The sequence below is a fragment of the Pezoporus occidentalis genome, unplaced genomic scaffold, assembly GCF_034315485.1.
Source record: "Pezoporus occidentalis ecotype Australia unplaced genomic scaffold, CSIRO_AGI_Poc_V1 ctg1, whole genome shotgun sequence".
NCBI lineage: Eukaryota > Metazoa > Chordata > Aves > Psittaciformes > Psittacidae > Pezoporus > Pezoporus occidentalis.
Window position 1 is genome coordinate 16,776,447 of NW_026912778.1, and position 23,310 is coordinate 16,799,756.

At 37.5% G+C, this 23,310-nt stretch overlaps 1 protein-coding gene across 12 annotated transcripts in view; it reads right to left on the minus strand.

Annotated features, from left to right (window-relative positions):
* The window catches only part of FIP1L1 (factor interacting with PAPOLA and CPSF1), a 42,992-nt gene that overhangs the window by 5,014 nt on the left and 14,668 nt on the right, over window positions 1–23,310 (minus strand). For 3 of the 12 annotated variants that reach the window (XM_062607237.1, XM_062607149.1, XM_062607167.1), the window contains 7 exons: window positions 16,140–16,233; window positions 14,977–15,130; window positions 10,451–10,477; window positions 9,859–9,913; window positions 7,985–8,040; window positions 4,280–4,375; window positions 3,028–3,247 (listed from right to left, as the gene is read on the minus strand). In XM_062607237.1, coding sequence (XP_062463221.1) covers window positions 3,028–3,247; window positions 4,280–4,375; window positions 7,985–8,040; window positions 9,859–9,913; window positions 10,451–10,477; window positions 14,977–15,130; window positions 16,140–16,233 — 702 coding nt within the window. The remainder of the gene's footprint in view (window positions 1–3,027; window positions 3,248–4,279; window positions 4,376–7,984; window positions 8,041–9,858; window positions 9,914–10,450; window positions 10,478–14,976; window positions 15,131–16,139; window positions 16,234–23,310) is intronic. The other 9 variants (XM_062607162.1, XM_062607187.1, XM_062607177.1 and 6 more) reach the window with 6 other exon arrangements.

A 23,310-nucleotide genomic window follows, 5' to 3' on the forward strand; every position in this document is an offset into this window, starting at 1 on the left:
CTATAAGTAAAGCAAAATACCAGTTTGCCAAGTTCAGTATGTTGGAGCTTTAAGGAACAGGAATAAATGTCATGTACCCAATGTTGCAGCAGTGATCTCCTCCTCACTTTGTATATGGGCTTACATTACAGTTATCAAAGCCTTCCAGAGACAACACTGAGAGCACTACAGCCTTTGACCTGTGGAAGAGGATCTACAGTTACCTGTGCTCTCCTGGCAAAGAAGCCCCAAACCAATTCAATCCATAGCATCTTTGTTCTCTACACCTTCGGTTACTTTTTCAAAACAGACCCCAACTTCACCAAACTATTAACTTCACAAATGAGGAGATCCCACTTTGGTAGAGATACCAACCTTTTTATATCTGTATTCAAAAAGCTTCTCCATATATTTAAAAAACCCTTCAACAAAGAATCACAGAAGGAGTTAGGCTGAAAGGGACTTTGTGGACGTCACTTGGGCTAACCCCTCCTCGATACAGGGCTAACTCAGAAGTCTGGTCAGGCAGCTCAGGGCTTGTTTAGTCATGTTTTGAGCATCAACAAGGCTGGAGATTCTATGATCTCTCTCTGAAACCTGTCCTAGCACCTGATCACTCCTTTTGTGATTATTTCCTCACTATTGGAATTTCCCTTGCTATGACTTTTAACTACTATGTCCTGTTCTTTCTCTGTGAACCCTGAAAAAGAGCCTAGCTTTATCTTCTCTATGACCACCCATTAGGTGCTGAAAACAGCCTTAAGAACCCTCCTCATACTTCTCCTTTCAAGCTAAATAAACTCCATTCCCTTAGCCCTGCTAACTACTTTGTCAGACCTCCACTGGAGTATCCAGTCTGTCAATGTCTTCCATATCAAGGGACCAAAAACTGGGCACAGAACTTTGCATGTGTTATCAAGTGCCAAATAAGAGGGGAATAATGGCATTCTCCACCTGTGGGCTACACTCTAACACGGCTCAATGCATTCTGACCTTTATTACACACTAGGTGCTGAGTCCCATTCAATTTGCTCTCCACCAGGACACTAAGTCCTTTTCTGTAAAGCTGCTTTCTAGCCACACAGACCCCCATCTGCTCTGCTGCATGGGATTACTGCATTCCAGGGCCTTAGAAATATAGTTGATGGGTTTTGGTTTAGTTTTTTCAAATTGGTGAGGAAGAACAACAAAATGGTAAGGTATCAATCAAATTCCAAAGTGTACATTTTTAGCGGTAACAAATTGACTTGAAACTAGCAAAACACAAAAAACAGTCTTTGCAGAACGGATAACAGTCTAAAAAGTACGGCATCTTCTCAAGGGAGCAGTGAGATACAGTGTAAAAACACATAATTTCATCTGACATAGCAGGGTAAAGGTAGAGCAGAATATAAAGACAGCTGAAGATTCATTTTTTAACCACATTTTGGTTATACGAATAGAATAAAAATAATTCCATTTTCTTACAGTTCTAGGAAATACTACAGCACAAATACAGGCTGCTTATCTGGAAAAGAACTGCTAAAAACAATGAAAGCAGTAATTTCTAAGCAGTAAAAAGCTGAAGATGATGTTTACTCCAAATCATACCACAGTGCCGCTTGAACAAAGTTTAAACAAAGGGAATTTGAACGTAATGAATCTGTATAGTCTCTTTGTAAAAGAGTTCACCTTCTCCTCCTCATAGCTCTTTTATTTTCTTAAGTGCACGGAACTGAAAATAAACCTTCTTAAAAAACGTTATGTCTGCATGTTCTCTCTTAAGCCTCTCCCAACTTCTCTGTGACTCCCAAACCAACTTACACTAGTTAAGGGCCTCCCGTTTTCTTACACAGCCATGTGGCAACAGCTTTGCTACAGATGGTGGATAATTTAGTCACATAAAAAAGTTGAGGCCTGCTCTTCCCCCTCCTTTACAGATAACTCTGGCAGCAGCACAGAGATTTCTCGAGGCCTGGAAGCTATTAAGGTTCATTTCAAGCACCCTTGAATGACCAGGCTTCTTTCTGGCCTTCAATCAAGCTGTCTGAGAAACAGATGTTTAGATTGGTCTTGAGTTCTCAGAAACTGACCCTGGAACACAGCAAATGCACACAGGAGAGGACATCACCCCATCAGCATACATGGAAAATCCCTTACCTTGTACCTACTTTGGGTCTTCAGCTAGCATTCATCATGCAAAAAATGTCATCTTTCAACTGAAGTAATGTTGACTCCCCGTGATCTCATTCTCCACAGTGTAAAACCACTAGTAAAAACCATCTACCCAATAGCTAACACGTATATTCTGCAAAAATTGAAACTTAACAAAATAACCCCAAACAACTCAGACAGGTGTCAGGACAATTTGCTAAAACACTTAGCAAATAACGAGCAAAGTAAATTTAGATAAACCTGGCAAGCCAGCAGGCCTCTACTCTACGGAGTCAAAGCAAGCTCAACATTAAATGTAAAACGGCTTCATACTTGTGCACATGAACCACAGAACAGTTGCAGGTTTTTAATTCTTTTTTCTTAAAGGAAGTAGAGAGTTGAAAGCTGAAGTTATCTGTCATTATTGTCATCATCTGCCTGGAAATGTATAAAAGTTTTTTTTACCTTGAAATAATAGTTTTAAAAAAGATAGACTAGAATATTATCCAGCTAGTGCTAATGATCAAACTAACAATTTTAACAGCTAATAACACATTAGGGTCAAATTTTGCCCCACATTACTCTTAGCACTGAACTGGCAACTAAGATTCACTGAGCACTTCCACAGATTTTTCTGGAACTCCTTACGTCAAATAGAGCTGTGTATATCACACACAGGGCTTAAATCACACCTTTAACCTGTAAAGCACTATGACCAGTTTGGATGTATACTGTCTTTTTTACACTTCCGTTTTACATTCTAAAGTTTAGTTATAGTATAGATAAAAGGGGGAAGGGGAGAAAGCCGCAACCTCCAGCTCTTCAGAATATACAACTGAACACTAAATTGTAATGCTGAAGTACACTATTTCACATAGACACAGGGTTGCAGCATGCTTACGACATTTCAGTTACCTGTTGAACACACTTGGAGTTGGACTGTGATCTCGGTCCCTTTCCCTGTCTCTGGTACGTTCTCGGTCTCTGTCTCTGTCTCGGTCCCGGTCCCGATCTCGAGATCGCTCTCTCTCACGTTCCCTATCCTTCTCTCTTCGTGAATAGTAATCCCACTGCTTGCTGGTGTCCAGAAGACTAGACCACGAAGGAGCGGAACCTGCAAGGTGCGGAAAGGTGACTAAAGAAAAAGACGTGGGTATTAGAAAGAACAAAATCAGATACCATATGAAAACTGCAATACTACTTATGCATGAACACACAGGCGTTTGTCAGCCTCCTCCAATGACATTTTTCAGTCTTCCCCTTTCACGTAAAAGTTAATTCTGAGCAAACTCTGCATTTTTTCCATGATGCTAATAAAGGCCTCTGGCACTCATTTAAATACTTGTTATGAAGATATCTAGAACCAGGATATACCCCACAGACTGTCTAAATCCTCTTGGGGAAAAAAAAAAAAAAAAGGGAAAAAAAAGAAACAACCCCTAACAAAACCCCCACATTGTGCAAAGATTTGCTGAAAGAATCTCATTTTATGCGGTCAAATGGCTGTGTTCTGGGGTAACAATAAAACAAAAACAACCAGAAAACAAAACTGCCTCTTAAACTCAGTGGCTCTCCAAGTGCAGTTCAGAAAAACAAGGAAAAAGGATGCTTCCAACTTTATATTTAGATGCTACTATTTTTGTTTTGTCCTTTAAAATCATTGTATTTAAAATATAATGTTAGTTACAAAGCTCTCATTCACTGATTTATATTCTATACTGTGCTTTGACATACTTTTCTAGTTACAGCTGTAACAGCAGCTTTAGAAATAAATTCCAGAAATTCATTCTGAGGAGAAGAAATTAATGCTCCTAACTTATCCTTTGTAAGATGCCATTTCTAGTGAATACTCAGCACAATCACTATTGCTGCTGATTTATAATAGATGCAGAAAATTAACTGTATTATCTTAAGGATGATATGCTTAAGAAGTTAAAGAAGTCACAACCACGTCTCACAATCTTTTTAGGTAACAGCAATGGGAAGAGATAAGGGACATGCTTCTCCATTGCTTTCTCCCAACTCCAGTGTAATAAATAACTACTAGTCTTAATGCCCCAATTGTTCTGTTCTGCCCTCCCTCTCCAGAAGTCCCGTGAATATATTCTATCACTGAAAAATAAGGGCTCTGGATTTAACTGGAAACAGCACTCTCTAGTGGACTTACAGTACAGAGGACTTCTCACTTTCTGCTTATCTGCTTTGCTAGCCAATGATAACATAGCCTTCAATAAATCGTTTGTTTTGAGTTCCACTCCATTATCTATAATATGAGAACAATATTCACTTGACTCCATGGTGTCACAAAGAGACATTAATAGCATAATTAACATAAATATTTCACTGAACAATATAAAGTGCATTACTGATGCTGTATTTAATACTCAAGTTATAAAATCAGTGGCTTCTCCTGACAGCTACATTCAGACTGCCTTGCCTATGTCTGGGGTATGCCTGCCCCAGAAAGCTTTGGCAGAAGCTGAAGACAGCAGTTTGCCAAACATCCAAAGGAGGAATACAAAAGACCTTCTGAGCAGGCAGTGGAGCAGGAAAAACACATCATTGTTAAACTACATTTGCAGTGAAAAACATTATAAGTCTTTAAAAAAGCATTTATATGAGTTTTGCCTTTAACAAATGCTTGATACGGTTTCATTTCAGAGGTACAGACAGAATGAGGAGTTAACAGAAAAAAATATCCTAATACAATAGTATGCTGTTCATTATACTGCCAAAACCTGAAATTCTTCTAAGGAAAGCAGCCAGAAATAGCAAAAAAACAGCTGGATTTTAAAGACTGTTAATTTCCTTGACTTGCCACTATGTCAACAACATACATATGGTCCACTGGCTGCTAGAATATTCTGATCTAAAGTGTAAACTTAACTTTAAATGTATACTATAGAACAATTATGAATGGTAGCATAAACTTATGATAAATTTTGGTTACTCCCCCACATCTGCAGTAATCCTCATCTGACAGAAGTATGTCATTTTCACTCCAATAACATGAGATAAACCAGTTATTTGATACTCTGCACATTTTTAGATCTAGATTTTCACCAGTTATTGTTCGCAACACAAAAGAAGCTTACTTTCCAATATGAACTGGTGTTCAGCATTTAATGCTTAGAACAAAGTAATTTGTCACTTTTAGTATTCCTACATGGATTGTTCTAATAATTTCTACAAAAAGAAGGACAATTCTAAAGTTTAATTGATTTTTAAAACAAGAAGAGAGGGAGCTTTGAACAATCAATAGTTTTAGAGGCTTAAGTCCTGTTTTGGAGATGCATGGTATCACAGTATAAGGCAAACGATTTAATACAACTTCTTTGTGCCTCAAAAAATACTGACTCTCAAACTGTTTCTGTAACGCTAAATTTCTTGCATGTTCATAAGATATCATGAACATTTAGAGCACAGAACAGAGAAACGCTTGAGGAAAAAGCAAACAAGCATACAGGTTGCTTCACTGGTAGACCAAATGCAGTGCCATATTTTGACAGCTCAATAAAATTCAAAGATCTGATGGCAAAGCAGAGTTTTGAGAAAGTGTAAAGGATTTGAGATCAAACTGAAGAAACCTCACTGAAGCAGTGGAAGAGCACAAAGACAAAATAGATACTCTTGAAGCTACAAGTTAAGAATATTATTTTACTATGCAACCTATCTAATGGACTTGCAGTGGGCAACATGCCTGACACAAGGAATAGGCACTGAGGCGTGAGATTCACAATTTGAATAGGGAGAAGAAAGGCTGGAGCCTTAATCAAGATTGGTAGGTTTTGTAACATGTTCCATATCCCCCACAACTTTGACAAAGCCATGAAATATAACCAGACTGGTAAGGAAGACAAGGGGTTGGAGATTCAGTGCTATCATCCAAAGCAACAATTAAATAAATATACTTAGAGATTCTTAATTAAAACTATTATCTGTACCCTAGTGTGTCGCTGAGCCCTCACTTTACCTAAGTTCTGATACACACACAGCACTGATAAAATACTGGCCAGCAATCACATTGTGAGACAGGGACAGTGAGAGTAAGATGCTGGCCAGGAAAACATGTTTCACTCGGAGATGATCAGCAGCAATAAAATACCACTGAGCCTCTACAGATCCAAAAATCCCAATCACAGGCACAGCTTAGAGATAATTTGCTGCAAATATGAAAGCTTTTGCAACAGAAGGGGTGCCAGATACAGTGGGAAGATGGGAGCAGGCTGTGCTCCTTGGTCCCCATAATCATAAAAAGGCAAATATAGTTTTTTAACCCTGATGAAGGAGTTCAAATTCCATGTTGGCATCATCAGGATGACAGTCATCATTCTAGTATCGGTACTGCAACAACACATATATATCAACACCTCTGAAGGTCAACATAAAATATGGAAATCTTCTTGTGTCCCTGACAGTACTTGACAGAACAGCAAATTCTAACAAGGGATATTCCAAAATGAAAAACATTCTGAATTGGAGACTGCATATTAGATGCAATGTACATACTAATAACTGTTAAGAATGCATTCCATACAATACTCTGCATGACTAGATGTTGAAGCTTCAGCAAAATAGTCACTTGGATACCTCAATTGTCTGCCTCGGCTTTACCTTTTTGCTAAAACTTCAGCAAACACAGTTCAATTATTGCTAAAAAAGTAGTCAGCATAAATGAGCTGCTTGCCCTTGTCAAGAATTCTTGAAAACATAACAAGCTTCCATGCATGCAGGCAAGCACTTGATAACTGATAAGGATCCTTTCAATGTCAACAAACAGAAACAGCTCCAACTTCAAGAAATTATAAGCCATTCAAAAATGTCATTTTGTGTATCTTCTCTAAAGACTTATGAAGAGATACATTATCTGAATGTTTGATCTGTGCCAAACATTATGTATCCTTAGTACTAGACAGAATTTTCCCTACCATTTCTTCTCCCAGCAGATAGGGTCCAATGGAACAAAGAACAAGGAGACAAAAAAAGTCAGATGGAAGAAAAGGCAATAGGCATGGGGCTGGACGGCAAGAGGCAGTGACAGGCAACATGTCAGGTCCTGCACTGGGTTGGGGCAATTCTCAGTATGAGTACAGACTGACTGATGAATTGATTGAGAGCAGCCCTGTAGAGAAGGATCTGGGGGTAGAGGTGGATGAAAAATTAAGTATGAACCAGCAGTTTGAGTCTGCAGCCCAGAAAGCCAATCACATCCTGGGCTCCATCAAAGAAGCATGGCCAGCAGGTCAAGGGATGTAATTTTCCCTCTCCTCACACTTGTGAGACCCCTCCTGGAGTACTGTACCCAGTTCTGGGGCCCGCAGTACAAGAAAGACATGTTAGAGCAGGTCCAAAGGAAGGCCATGAAAAATCGTCATGAATCTGGCACGTCTCTCCTAGGTTCCAGTTTTCAGCCTGAAGAAGAGAAGGCTCTGAGGAGACCTTACTGTGGCCTCTCAATACACAAAAGGGGCTTATAAGAAAGATGGAGAGAGACTTTTTACAAGGGCCTGTAGTGACAGGACAAGAGGCAGTGGTTTTAAACAGAAAAAAGGTAGGTTTAGACTGGACAGAGAAGAAATTCTTTGCCATGAGGGTCCATATTACGGTGTATTATTTTTTAAAATCAGAGTTCTGCAAAAGCAGTGTGGAAAGATAACCAGCATTATGAGTAAGTAAGTAAGCAAAATAACAGTATTTACCAACAGCTGTTAAATTTGCAACAGCATATATTTGTTTATAATGGTAGGCAATGAGCTTTCAAAATGAATTACTGTAAGGCCCTGTTTAGTCTCTTAGCAAAAATCCTCATGAGTGTATCAAGCAATTTAATCTAGCACTAGTTAAAATTTTCAAAACCAGCACGCTTACTCACCACTGCCGTAGGAAAATGCACGAACAGAACGACCATCATAGCCAGAAGAATGTCCACTGTTGAAAAGAAAATACATGTAAAAATGCCATTTACCAAAACTACCTAAATGAATAAATATGTACTTCTAATATTATTCCCCTGAACTCTAACCACCATACATAATAAAACTAAATGTTTGTTATAAATGGATTTAAGTCCTCCATTTTGAGCATTACTCATTAAGGAAACTGTCTATCAACACAAATACGTATCACAGGAGCTTAAAGTCACATTCTCTCTCCTTAAAATTTTAAACAGAAATTATTTAAGCCAAAGCTGCTCTTTTGTATTTTCAATGAATTTTCTATTTCAAATGTTTCTTTTATCATAAAATGTTTCTGCACAGATACTAAACTTAACCTGCAGTTGCTTCAATGTGCTTCATTCATGAGTGAAGCCAATCTCATTCTTTCTGTTAAAAAGTAGGTATGGAAGTGTATCTAAGAACAGGTGGACTTCAAATGTGTAGTTCTATAAATAAACTATTAAATTAGCTACACATTTTCTAGGCTGACTTCTTTCAGTGGTAGCCAACTCAAGTAGGTAAAAACCAGAAAGGTTAAAAAGGATGCTACGTGCACAGGAGAAATTCATAAATATATAATTCTTTCATGAGCTTATAGTACTTCCCACATATCTTGAGTGAATTATCTTTGCAGGGTTTAACCTAAGTGTTATTCTGTTCTTGAAGGCACTTGAACATTACGAAGTAAGTTTGGGATTAGCTTAGTTTAAAGACAAAACAACACCAATGATAATGAAAGGCCAATCCAACATCTTAATATTTAAAAGTATGAGATCTAGTTCCCAAGTTCCACAATAAGCTTGATACTTTCACATTGTATTTCAGTAGCTGTATTAATATTCCCAAGTAAATGATGCAGTAACCTCTGTCTGCTTAAGAGTCAGAAGCGGCAGTCACAGCAACTGTATGAAATAACAAATTTACTTTCGTGCGCATCAAATGCATCCAGCTAGATGTTTTTCTGAATTACACAAGATGAGGATTTTGTGAGATTTACCATCATCATCCTGTAGTGTACATGTTAATAGAATTTTTCAATTTCAAAGGAACAGTCGTGTGCACCTTCCTGCAGTGAAATCCAAAGTACTGGCAAGAGGCTTGCACCATCTTCTTAAGAGAGCTTTGTGGATGATCTGGTTTTGGCCTCTAGTAAAAAATAAATACTTTTAAAGGACTGTGCTGGCCAACTTTTTTTCTTCCTTTTATATATATGTGTGTGTGTGTATATATATATATATATATATATATATATAAAAAAATAAAGATATGTGCATACATATATATAAAATATCCATATGTACATATATATAAAATACCTGTATTTTGTATATCTATATTAAAAAGGCATTAAAAAAGAACATGCTAGGCCTATTAAAGCTGAACACTTAGATCAAACACAGCAGGAATACAAATTTGTATTCTGTGGAACTCTGGCATCTCCTATAGCTTATGAGGGCTTCAATTGGTGGCTAAATTGATTATTTGCATCTATAGAAAAGGATACAGTTCACCTAAATAAGCCTTCAGACCACTAAAGAAAACTTTAACAATCATTACCCTGACCTTGTTCTTAAGTCTTGGCATTGATACAGTATCATAACACAACTAAACTAATAAGTAGCTAAGTAACCAAGTCGAAAGAATATTGTCAGAGAGGTGAGACTAGTAACATTTCTGTAAAAATCTGGACCTGTCTCCCTGCTCCCAGATTAAATCCATAAAACACTGAGTACCATAAGAGACCTTATTAACTTATTTCAATTACAGAATATTGATATATTGCTTTGTAAGATTTCAAACAGATAATTACCTTTCTATTGTGGGTATGAGGGAAGGTGGAGGACCTCCAGGTGGTGGTGGAAAGCCTGTAATAATAAATGGGAGGGGGAAACAAACAAAAATATAAAAGAACTAGGCTAAGCATATAATGGCAAACAGACTCTAGAGAGTAAAACACAAAAATTTGTTTCTCACTGTGTAAATGGGTTTTATTCTGTAAGACGAGAACTTCTTTCCAGCTTAACAAAATCTCATTTTTAAATGTATATTATCAGTGTTCCAAATCAAATACCTTATCATGCTTAAAAACACAATGATTTAGAAGCATAGGAAAATTCCTGAGTATCTAACAATACTTAGTAAACAACAATTACAACTATTTTCTGCACAGCTGAAAAAAAAAAAAAGAATGGAAAGAAAAGGAGGAAGCACACATCTAAGAAACAGGCTGATTAGATCCACTAGTCAACGGCCTGGTGTTAAAATAACTGAGCCTACATCTATATGTATGGTTTTGTATTTATGAACTTTTATCTAGAAAATTAAAAGGAAGTTGGTAAGTTGCACATCACTTAAGTTTTCATTTCTTAATCAAATGTGGAAGAAAATTTAAACAAGTTTACCTGGTGGTGGCACCGTTATTGGTATACCTAAGACAACAACAAATAATGTATCAGTTATAGTAAGTTTATTATCTGTAGATCTAAAATCAGACTGAGCTATCACCACATAGATGATCAAGAAGAATGGTAGCTTACTTTCTGTGTCCTTAGATCAAAATCTCACATTAATATCAACTGTTTTCATGCAAGCCTTGTGAAATCTGGCTTTTTATTTAAGCTCCTATTCTCTAGGATCTTATTTAATTAGAGACAAAAATAATGAAAAATGACTCTGGGTCTCAAGCTTAGAATTAAATCCATAACCCTAAAATGTTTAGTATCCCGAAGGAAAGTAACATCCCTTAGAGTATATTTGCCTTATTTTATATCCCTTGGCTGGATGAAAGGAAAGACAATTGTCACCTGAACTTTCACAGCTTAGCATTGGAAATAGTGAGGTCCACATGGACAAAATATTCTAGCAACAGTAAGCATTACAGGCTTTTCAGTCAATGCTATGCCACACCGCAATTAATCATTCAGTTGCTACTTGAAGGAAAAAAATTTCTTTGGTATTCTATTTTCTTGTAAATATCTGACAGAAGAACATTCTTTAATACAAACACATTCAAAAACTCTTCTAACTTTTCTGGTTTTCAGAACTAACTTAGTTGTCATGAATCTAACTGAAAGCTATTGTTGTTAAGAACGCTGGAAACCACAGCATAAAAACTTTGAGAGAGTAACATTTGAAAGACTAAACACTCCTAATGAAAATTTCTGAAAGGAAAGGAAAACTGGGAACTCAAACTGCTGCACAGCTGAAGTATTTTCTATTAATCCTTACTGGTTATTTGTCCACCTTAATAGAGTCTTCATGAGTCTACAACATAGAAAATACATAAATATCTCACCAGAAATGTTAAGAATGTAAGCTAGAAAAATATCAGTTCTCCCTGATTCATTTATTAGCTCCACCTTATGCTTAAAAAAAACCCAAACCCAATCAATTGCTGCACTAAACCCAGTACATACTTAGCACTGAACATGGCTCTCAGCCCTATGCACAGAATTGCCTGGAAAGCCATCAGCTAATACTCTTTACAAAAAGGAAGAAATTCAGACATTAATGTATTCATCAGAATTTTGTCTTGTGCAGAAATACAACCTAAAATCTCATCAAAAGCTTAAAAGCCAAATGAAAAAATTCACTTGAGAGCCATTCAAACAAAACTGTAATAGAATAATACAATTTAATATACAGAGACCAAATGTCCAAATAATTTTAATGGTTAAAGCAGGGTTATTACACTAAAAAACTTCCAACCAAATCACAGGCATTTTCTCCTCAAAAACCTTTAAGAACATTTAAAAAATTGTGATTAATGATTGCGTAAGACAGCAGCTAATTTGCCTAACAGTATCATAATGGAAGACACATTCTTCTACATTCCAAGTTAGCAAGTACCACTAAAAATATCTAAACTAAAAAACCTGAAAACTAAAGCTTATTCCTCACCTTCTTCACTAACAAACGTGACACAAAACAAGAAACAAAAAGAATTTGTAAACTTCTGTTAACAGAAAATTGAGAATCTCTTAACTCTTCACTCCCTTGCCTTTTACTAACAGCGCATAAAAATATACTTGAAATGTCATCATGTCATCAGCCAATTACTTCTAAGAACAAGAGCTCTAAAATATTGAATCATTTTTTCCATGTAGGGATTTAACCTAAGTACCATTGCAAGAAGATGACTTAGTGCAGATCATGTCACATGTCACATCCCTGCAACACATACTGCCACGAAGATGCACCTGGCCTCAACCTTAATATTCAGGCTCGTATGTGAAAAGCAAAACAAACAGCATGCATGCAGCATTTTACCTAACATGCTCAAAATTGCATTCACAACATTGTATGTCACCCTACTATCTCAAGGCTGGTTACTTATAGAAAACCAAGCAGGTTTTACTAAAGGAAAGCAATGCTGCATGTGTTCCTTTGCTGAGTAAGGAATCGAACATGATAATGCTGCCGTATCTTAACATACTGCAAATCAGCTGAAATGTGTAGCAGTTCACAGCATTGTACCTTAACTTGGTGTAAAAACTTCTTTTGCCACAGGGTCACCTAAGTCAAATTCCCTCTCCTTTATCACAAGGTAAAAAGTACACACTTAAGACTGCTGGGCCTGAACAGATGCACTGCTACTTGCTAAGCCCTGGTATCTGCCTAGGCAGTCAAAATTCCCAAAGTTATGCAACAGAAGTTCAATATTTCAGAGTATTTTTTTAAGTATCACAAATACATCTCACATTTTAACTACACCCTTAAACCAAAACACATAAAACATCTTTTAAAGCCTGTTTTTAAAGCATCCACGTTATTCTTCAGATTTAAATTACTCCAACATAGCAATAAACCAAGCAAACAAAAAACAATACATTTTTTTTGCCACAGCCAGTGTTCTCCTAGGAGTGAGTTTTCTGCACTTGGCCCTTTGAATCATTCTAGCACTCGTTCCTTAAAAAAGATCTGAATCACAAGAGTGAATGAACTCAGAACAGGAGATCTAACTTCAAAGCAAGATCCTTTTTCAAAGGCACTTTTGGAGGATGTTTTATATTTGGAATACTTAAATTTTCTGGCAAGTAGTCCCACTTTAATATTGGGTAAGAGTAGCTTTTTTCCTCCTCCTCCACTGAACCTAGGAGGGATGGCAGATTCTATTTTAGAAACAGCTTTGAAGATAAAGAGCTGGCAACAGCACAATTAAAACACAGGCCTGAAGAAACCAAATCCACAGCTCTTAATCGTTATTTTCAAATCTGCTCAAAGCACGGAAGGATGTTGAAGGAGACCTTCTGAACAAGTGTATGTCATAAACCTGTCTGTAAACCACAAGACTAAAGCCAAACCTGCTTGGTAAACTTGTAACACATGCGAATTTCTTTCACCTTTAAAAGCTCAATAGGTGAGGGGTTTCAGAACAGTCTAGTACACTTATATGACATCCCTGCATTAAATGTGTCTGGGGTGTCTGTGCTCATGCTTTTAATAATATACAACTTAGATCACCTTTTCTGTATCATGATTAAAATAATTACTTTCTAAAAACTTAAAATGCATTTCCTATGTTATTCCATTTGAAAGATTTTAATGCAGCTTAAAACCCATAGTCTGCATTAGCATCACATTCCTCTCCACCTTTCCTGTAGGAAGGAAACATCACAAAATTGCCAGAGCAGGGGCATATTCTGTCTTCAGCACCCCATTTTTTGTATTTATGCATAAAAACTTGGAAAAGGCACAGATTTTTTTAATCTTTAAATCTCATCTTCTGTTTTCTAGGTTGCACTGTTTTGTGTATGGCAATCACTGATGAAATCCAGAACTTGCCAGGCAGCAGGAGTTAATGGTTTTAAAATCAGCAGCAGCAACTGAAGAAAGCAACCTCTTCTATGGGGATTTAAGCCCTGTAAAGCCCCACGCAAAGCTGCTGCACAGAAATCATAATGTTACTTCCTTGCTTATATGTAAAAGAATTAACAGAAACTTTTAAAAGATTCCCTATGTGAACAGAATAGCAAAGAAACTGCTCAATGTGATTTTGGAGCAAGTCAAGCAAAAGAATGCAAGGAACAAATGGAGAAAATAAGGAACAGGGCTCCACCTTAAATCAGTCTCTTCTACAAACAAATCCTTCACTTTTCTACTCAAATACCCCCCTAAGTTTCTTCACCTATTTTCATTTCTCAGTGATCGTTCTTCTTAGCTCCCTGTAAAGTCCTTCGAACTTAAGCCCTTAAAATGACACTGCTCAGGTAGCTGCACTATTTCTGCAAATGCCCATGACAGTCCTCCCAGTAAATTTCTGTAAATATCAAGTTGTGGCAAATATTCAGTATCAGTAAATCTCAAACCAGATTTAACAATGAAAACAGGTCTCAGAGCTTTGATTCCTCTAAGATTCAAAGACACAGGGTGCTGGATAAAACATCAGGTGCTAATAAAACCTCTGACTGAAAGAAATGATAGCACACAAATGCAATTCGTATCAGACTTTCAGGAACTCATACATACTGAGAGAGGAAAGGGGCATTAAAGTTTCTGTGGCTGCTTTGACCTCAGACACCAGACAACCCAACTTATGACACAAATTCACGGCATGCCATACATTCAGTTCAAAAGTTTATAGAATGATTTAACATGCACGTCTCAACAGCATTAACAGTGGTTGAATTACACACAACAGCTTCTCACTTCAAACGTTTTCAAGGACAAAAGATCCAACATTTAATCTTTATGTAATTATTTACTACCTGGGACTATGCTTTCTGGGAAAGTAAAGACAAAAGTTTCTATTTCTGCCTGGCAGACATATTTAAGAAAAGAGAAAAAAAACCCACAAAATTCTGAAATTTTGCACATATAGCCAGCCATATGTGCATGGAAGGCACTGTCTTTAATTCATTATCTATCATCAAGAATGTGATGTTAATGAATCTCATTTTTCACATCCGATGTAGTACAGGATATTTACCTGGTGGGGGAATCAGAGGTGGAGCAGTACTAACAGTTGGAGGGGGTGGGAGGAAAGGGGGTGGTGGAAGGTGGGTAGGTGGAGCTCCTGGAGGGAAAAATGGAGGTGGCTTGGTAAAATTGTCTACTTCAGGATTAGATCGTTCTGAAAGAACCTGTAAAATATCAAACTATAGTTACAAATGCTATGTCAAAAAGGGTAGAAGATAGGTTTCCTCTCTTTCCAGTTACTACAACAGGGAAGTGTTACTTATGCACTTAAAGAGCCATATTCAGATGGTTTAAATTCTATCTGCATCTATACATTCGGTGTCCCATACTCGCCAAGTACCTCTCAGGCCCCAAGAGCAGCCAATAGGGAACAACAAATGTAAGATTTGAGAAGGAATATAAGCCATCTGAATATGGTCCAATACTCCATCTTAAATTCATATAGAAAGAAATATTTTAAAAATCAATATGAAAAGCATGAAAAAAACCCTCAAGACTTTAAATTACTTGAAACACTGTGAGATCAGCTGAAAAACACACAGCAATGTTTCCAATATAAGCACTATTATCTGTTATTATTTTCATTGTTTAACCTTAACCTAAGTTCGCATGGAAATGCAGCTAGGGCACCAAGCAGCCTTGATTCTTCTCCACAGCTAAGTCAGGAGAGAAAAAGTGTATTCCATCTTAACGCATTTAGTTGTTTTCTTAAGATGATCCAAGCCAATAAAGACTAAAATTATGAAGACAATCTTAAAATTTATGGTAAAATAATACAGTATTTTTTTTAAAGTACTATCTGCTACTTATTCCTTCGCAACTTATTTTTAGAAGGCTTTCACTTTCAGCTTTGTGTCTGTCAGGAAGAGGAGAAATGGACAGTCAGTTTAGATATTTATCTTTGTTACTTAGTAAACAAAACTCTATCCATGCAGAACTAGCAGAGCCAATGCTGTCTCCTAGATTGTAAGTCTGCAATACTGCTCATTTTCATCCAGTAAGATGTATATTTCATGTTAATAGATTTTAATTGGCTGCCACAACTTTGTTCCTGAACTTAAAGCTACTTGTGTATTACTCATTCATACACACCAAAATGTTTTACTCGGAAGCTATGGGGAAAGCAAAAGTATCTCTTGGTCAAAGACTGTGTGCAAATCTGCAGTATAAAACCTGTATGTTGCTGTTTTCATTAGCACGCCGTCGTCCTTCCACCCTGCTGATAGTGATGGTCTGTCCAATCACATCTATTGTTCCAGGTAATCGCCTGCAACACAGGACAAACCAGAATCAACAGGCAGAATTAGAAAAGGAAAATAAAAGAGAGACAAGAAAGTCTTAATTAAGGAGTTTTCCTCATTCTAAATGCCAAAAGTTCCTTCTCCTGTATAAAACAGAAAATATTGTTTCCAAAGAACATTAAATAAACATAAGCCAATCCTACCATACATACTAATTGTATTGCAGCACGTATTGAACAAAATCAGCCACCATCTCTCTTATCTTGAAATGCAGTCTTAGTATCAACCAGAAAGTATATAAAACTAGAAACATTGACTCATAAACCTTGCATGAAACTTGAAGGAATCTTAGACCAGCCATTTATAGTTCTGTTCCTCAGTTTTCCAAATGCAAAAGGTCTCTCTCAAGCACCTCTAAAACATTTGCATAGCTAAGCACTATGTTCACCTTCCTTAAAGAAACCAGCACAAGACCCACCTCAGTCTCCCTTGCAACCCAATCAAGCAACAGAACATAGTGTAAACTAAGAACATGCACCTTAGAAATGTTAGTTATGGATTTTTAGAGGAAGATGACAAGAACAGCGACAGCATATACACATTCTTTCCATCCTAGTTTCTGCCAATCATTTAAGGACTTTTCATGCAACTGAGTTTAATTGCTAAACTTTAATAGATTAACATCCATTTAGACAATCTCATTTGAACCCACTTTTACTTTTGATCTCCAGTGATGTGATCTGTGTAAGCTATTTTTTTTTACATGACAATTGTATTTGGTGCCCTACAGTCTTGTTAAAAAGCCCCACAAAACCACAACTCCTTGCTCTCTGGCAGTGTAGCCAGAGAACATAACACCTCTGCTGTATCTCTTTCTAGTTGTCTCTTTCCCAAGCGGAACTAGTCCACATCTCTCCTCATATAAAAGAACTCTATAACTTTCACTATTTAGTTAATCTTTTTATGGACCTTTCCTACCTCTGCTTTATCTTTTTTTGTCTGAGATAAACAGAACTACAGATAATACTCAGCTCTCAATGCATAACAGCTTTATGAACTACCATAATGAGCTTTCCCAGTTTGTTCCCACTGCTAATGATGACTACAATTCCATTTTCTTATTTTGTCTAACACTGGAAATTGAACTAACATGTTTGGAAACAGCAACAATAATTCCAAGATCTATTTCTCAATGGGTATGATTTTGAATGATTAATTTGAGGTGCATCTTATTTAGGAAAATGCCATCTAGGATTTAAATTTTCAGTGATTCCAGTTCATTATAAACAACTTATTCCAATCCACATTGGAGTCAATGTGTGAATTTTAAGTGCAGATTTATCTCACTTCAGTTTCCAAACCAGTCAATTTATTAAGTTTATGACTATTAGGTTAAGTTTTTCCTGCTATGAACTTCTTGAATCCCATGTATATATTCACGCAGTCTGTTAAGAGGGGTACCTTTAAACCCTCAAATCTGCTGTTGTGTCCACACAGGTGTCAACTGCAACTTCTTATTTTTAATTTTTCAAAGTAGATTAAAAATGCAACACTGGGGGTAAAGACACAATGGCATTCCACTGGATACAAACACTAACATTTAAAGGATGATCAGTCTCTTAAAACCTTCAACAGAATCATAGAATAGTTAGGGTTGGAAAGGACCTTAAGGTCACCTAGTTCCAACCCCCCTGCCATAGGCAGGGACACCTCACACTTAACCATGCCACCCAAGGCTCTGTCCAACCCAGCCTTGAACACTCCCAGGGATGGAGCATTCACAACCTCCCTGGGAAACCCATTCCACTGCCTCACCACCCTCACAGTAAAGAACTTCCTCCTTATATCCAATCTAAACTTCCCCTGTTTAAGTTCTAACCCATTACCCCTTATCCTATCACTGTGGTCCCTAATGAAGAATCCCTCTCCAGCATCCCTACAGGCCCCCTTCAGATACTGGAAGGCTGCTACGGGGTCTTCACACAGCTTCTCTCCTCCAGGCTGAACAGCTCCAACTTCCTCAGCCTGTCTTCACATGGGAGGTGCTCCGGTCCCCTGGTCATCCTCGTGGCCCTCCTCTGGACTTGTTCCAACAGTTCCATGTCCTTTTTATGTAGAGGACACCAGAACTGCACACAGTACTCCAAGTGAGGTCTCACAAGAGCAGAGTAGAGGGGCAGGATCACCTCCTTTGACCTGCTGGTCATGCTGCTTTTGATGCAGCCCAGGATACGGTTGGCTTTCTGGGCTGCAAGCGCACACTGCTGGCTCATGTTCATTTTCTCATTGACCAGCACCCCCAAGTCCTTCTCGGCAGGGCTGCTCTGAATCTCTTCTCTGTCCAACCTGTAGCTGTGCCTGGGATTGCTCTGACCCAGGTGTAGGACCTCGCACTTGGTCATGGTTAAACTCCATAAGGTTGGCATCAGCCCACCTCACAAGCGTGTCGAGGTCCCTCTGGATGGCATTCCTTCCCTCCAGCATATCAACCGAACCACACAGCTTGGTGTCATCACCAAACTTGCTGAGGGCGCACTCAATCCCACTGTCCATGTCACTGACAAAGATGTTGAACAAGATCGGTCCCAACACCCATCCCTGAGGGATACCACTTGTTACTGGTCTCCAGCGGGACATTGAGCCATTGACCACAACTCTGCGTGTAGCCATCCAGCCAGTATCACAGTCCTTGCATGTGATAGATTACTTTCTTCTACAGCAAGAAGTCCCTCCTCAGGTGACTCACTGCTTGGCTTGTTCCACTGTTTTTCAGGGTTTCCACATGCAGGTGATATACTTCAAATTAAAACTCTTCCTCTCTTGCACTGTCTGCATACTGCCAGCAACTCTTGGAATCAGCACTGAAAACACAAGCAGTGCAAGAGTACTTGGCGTAAAAGTAAAATGTGCATCAACCAAACTATGGTGAGACCAATTCTGGCTTGGGAAGCAGCCCAAATACAAGACTGCATTATCAAAAGAAGCAAATCTAGACTAACAGTTGGCTCCTGGACATCAAGTTTGCTGAAATGAACAGAGCTTTCACTTCATTTTTCTGGAGTCTTAAGAGTACACCTATGCTCACTCATTCTCACTGAGCTGGTGCTTTATGATTATTTTTTAATAATGTTTTACAGTGGTATGTCCTTTGTTCTTCCCAACAGCTGCCAAGAGATTTAATTTTTGCAAAGGTGGATGCGTTCAGGAATTTGCCTTCATACCGTGAACTTGACAAATTCTCTATTTCCAAGACTGCAGTAATGATTTCATTAAGTACTCCACTAAAAGAGCTTCAAATTGAACAAGAAAAAGCTTATGTTCAGTTGCAGATGGAGTAGCAGATGACACCACTGTCAAAACCAAACTTCACAAAGGCAAGAGGGGCATGTGAAGTGTCCAGAGTTTAACAGTTCAGCAGTTTTGTAAAAGGGGCAAATCCAAAGCCTTGGATCTTGATTAAGTCATAGCAAGTTGGCACATGGGAAATTTCAAAGAGTCCCCAGCCATTATCGAGCTTAGTGATATTAACCAGGCATTACTAGGTTTCTGCCTCAGTGCTGTACGCAAAGAAAAGAACGGGCTTGGTTTCTCCCTTACACGATCAGGGCACCTGGGATACATATGTATTCACAATGGATACAACCACACATAAAAAGGCAATCCACGCGTGTGGGATGCACATGAACCCACAGCAGAGTTCATACAAAGTGTAGCTTGAAAGGAACATTCCAGCAGCTCAGTGAGTGATTTCACTCTAATTAGAGAATAGTTATTTATGAGCCATTTGCACAATGAGTACCACCCTCCCTGGAGATTTAAGTCATATCTCAATCTCATCTGGTAAACTGAGTATATTTAGGCTCTACAGAGCAAAGAGAAAAAGGGGAAAAAGGAAGGAAAAAGAAAAACCAGACAAACCCAATTATTTTCCAAATTCATAGCTTCAGAAATTACTTACCCAGACAAGTAATAGAAATAATTAACTGCTTTTTGGAAAGCCACCCCCCCTCCAACACTTTCCAGAATTCAGAAACAGTCTAACTACTGGATGCCACATTTTTCACTAGATTTATAGGCTAGTCTACTAATTACAGAATTACAGTATACTTTAAAACCTGTATTTAATATGTTATTGTGTTCCTTCTTATTTAATGTTTCATGCTTTATTTTCCTCCTCTTGAGGACAGCCTCAACTTTGCTGAACTCACCACACTGACTGATCTAATTAAGAAAGGAACAAAATTAATACAGAAATCATTCATACAGGAAATAGATATATTGCAAAATAATATCCGAGTTTTCATCATTTAGTCTTAGAAGGCTACGTCATGAAACAAGAGGAACTTATCTTTTTTTCACAGTAAGGACATATCACACATCCATTTGCTATAAAAATTCTGTTTACAGAAAGGCCCAAGCACAGAGAAAGCTAAATAGCCCATCACATTGACAGACTTGTTTCTCTGAAAGCAAAATTCATTTAAATGTAATGTACTCTTTAGTAGTAACAGAAAAACCATAAATGGAGGTTAAAAACCTATCAGCTTCTGACTGCACAAAGCTGTTTTTTTCCTAGCTATTCTAGATATTACTGGAATAAGAAAACATCAGGCATTGCATCCAGCTTGTAAAAGAAACTTCTGCTTATTTCTCTGCTATATAAGAAATACCCTCTTTCAGTGCTTGAAAAATTACATAAGGAAAAGCACTGTTCTAAAAGAAAGCAATAAGATATCACCATGACCTGCCTCGGTAGGCCAGGTTTGAAGTACGTCAAATCCTCTTCACATTCTAGAAAGCACTATACCCAAAAGAAATTTGTTCAGGTTTTTACCTTAACTATGCCTATGCACACATGAGTCTTAACTACCTCTAGAGAGAAAACATTGTATTATATACGATATTGTTTGCATATGATGTGCATTTACTAAACCATTTCCATTACATTCTAACTCCTCCTTCAGGGTTATACTATCCTTTATGCTATTCAACAGCCTTAAGATATTCAGGTGTCATTTCTAAACAGCTAATAGCTCAGCAATGATTAAGATAGTAATTGTTTACAAGTTTAAGCAAAATTTCTCAGACGTTGTATATTGTATGAACAAGCACTGAATTTTTTCTTTGAACTTAGCATTTAGGATGCAACTGTAGTGAGCAGCAACTTTCATTTGCTGGTGAGCAATAATTCTGTTTCTATTATGTAAACTACAACTTCCCTATTGGTAATGAGTAATATTCTGGCTAGATCTCAGTAACTTCTTTTTTTTTTCCTTTGAGAATTTCAGTTGCAATCATATGCAAACACCTGCTGTACTCAAACTAAAAAATGTAAGACCAGTAGGCACAAGAGTATTTTAATGCTTGTTTGCAAACAAATGGAAAAAAAACAACTCCCACTTTCTGTCCTCAGACCTCCCGTTAAAGAGAAATATGTGCTGTGATATCTATGTGTAAAATCATCCATGAAGCAAAGTTACAGCCCTGACTACTAAATGGGGAATTAAAATGTCAAATGAGGACCATGCCCTGATTTCCCCTGTCCCAGTGTCCAGCCTACCTGACTTCCCCCCCAAACCGCCCCTGCCCTTAATTCCAGATATTTGTCCCTCCTATATTGTTTCTGACACTTTCTGATTCCTGAGCTGGCTTTTCTGGAAGCAGTGCTTGCGTGTGACTGAGAAGACATACTGCTTCTGGTGAGATAAAACTGCCTAGGTCTTTCTTTTCTCAGGTCTCTATCTTTTCTGCTCTTTGAGTTTCATTTCTTCTCATGCCCAGCTCCTTGCCAATCCCCACCCCAGTTGCATTAATTCTCCTGCCCTTTCACCACATGAGCTACTGCCAGAAGCTGACAGAAGTTTTACTGATACATAAAAAATGCTTCCAGCAATTTCACAAAAAAGCTATTGCACATGCCTCATGGCATAAAGGCAATTATTTTTCATTAGCAAATAGCTGTTTTTTCAAAAAAATTCTACCTAGAATTAACTCTTTAATTAAAGTCCAATCCCATAAAACACTGCTTAGTTATAAATAAACTGGCAACACAGGGTTTTATATACAGAAAATACCAGCTGCATTCTGAAGAAGCCATTCAGGTATACATAACCCATACAGTTAAAGCATATTCATTCACTAAGCTACTCTCACTTTTGAGCATACAATTTTCTTTCAAAATCTATTCTGACCACTCAGTAGAAACATCTTTTTAATTTTTAGCAACTGTATCCAAAGGAGCAGATATTAAATAGGGAAAGAAGCCAGTTTTATCACTGTAACAACTTACAGTATTCACACTAAATGTATATAAACCAACCTATTCTAACCACTGGAATGCAAAAGTGATACAACTGGAAATGTACTATTTTTTTCCTCTTTACCTACCCAGCAGACCAACTTCACTTACTGGCCTCTCATTCTTAAAGATACAAGGTTTCCCAACCTTTCCTAAGGTAAACTTAGTTCCTGGAAAAAACAAGCATGTCTTAAGTTTCTCAGGAAAGCTCTGACTAAAAACAACCAATATACTAACATTAAATCTTTAAAAATCAGAAAGTTGGGTACTTACACCTGGGATTGCATATTTCAGGCAGAAAAAAAAAGAAATCACATAAAATTATGGCATAAAGACATCTATGGTAGATTATCCCATCTAGAGCATACAACAAAGACTTCATTTATGAAGCCTAAAATATGCACATGTAGGACCGTATTTTATTATGTTTTCTCACAACAAATGCAAATTTCACAGAATCAAAAAATCTATGCAATGCATTTTTTTCTACAACAACTACATTTTAATACCCTGGTCATTAACTACTTTCTAAAGTACTTCTGAGATTCTTTGTCCACCGATGAGATGTATGAAAAGCTGAAATCCTGTAACAAAACCTGTACTAGATACATATTTACAATCGTTATTCTGTGAATAGTACATTCAATTTTTAGACCTCTGTTATGAGAAGCAATTCAGAAAAGAAACATAAAAAAATAATTACAGGGTTGTTATTTGTTTGGAAGGTTTTTGCTAGGAAAAAAAGCACTAAAATCTACTAAAACCAAAGCAGTATAACCTGATAGTTCTGAGAGGAAATTAGGCT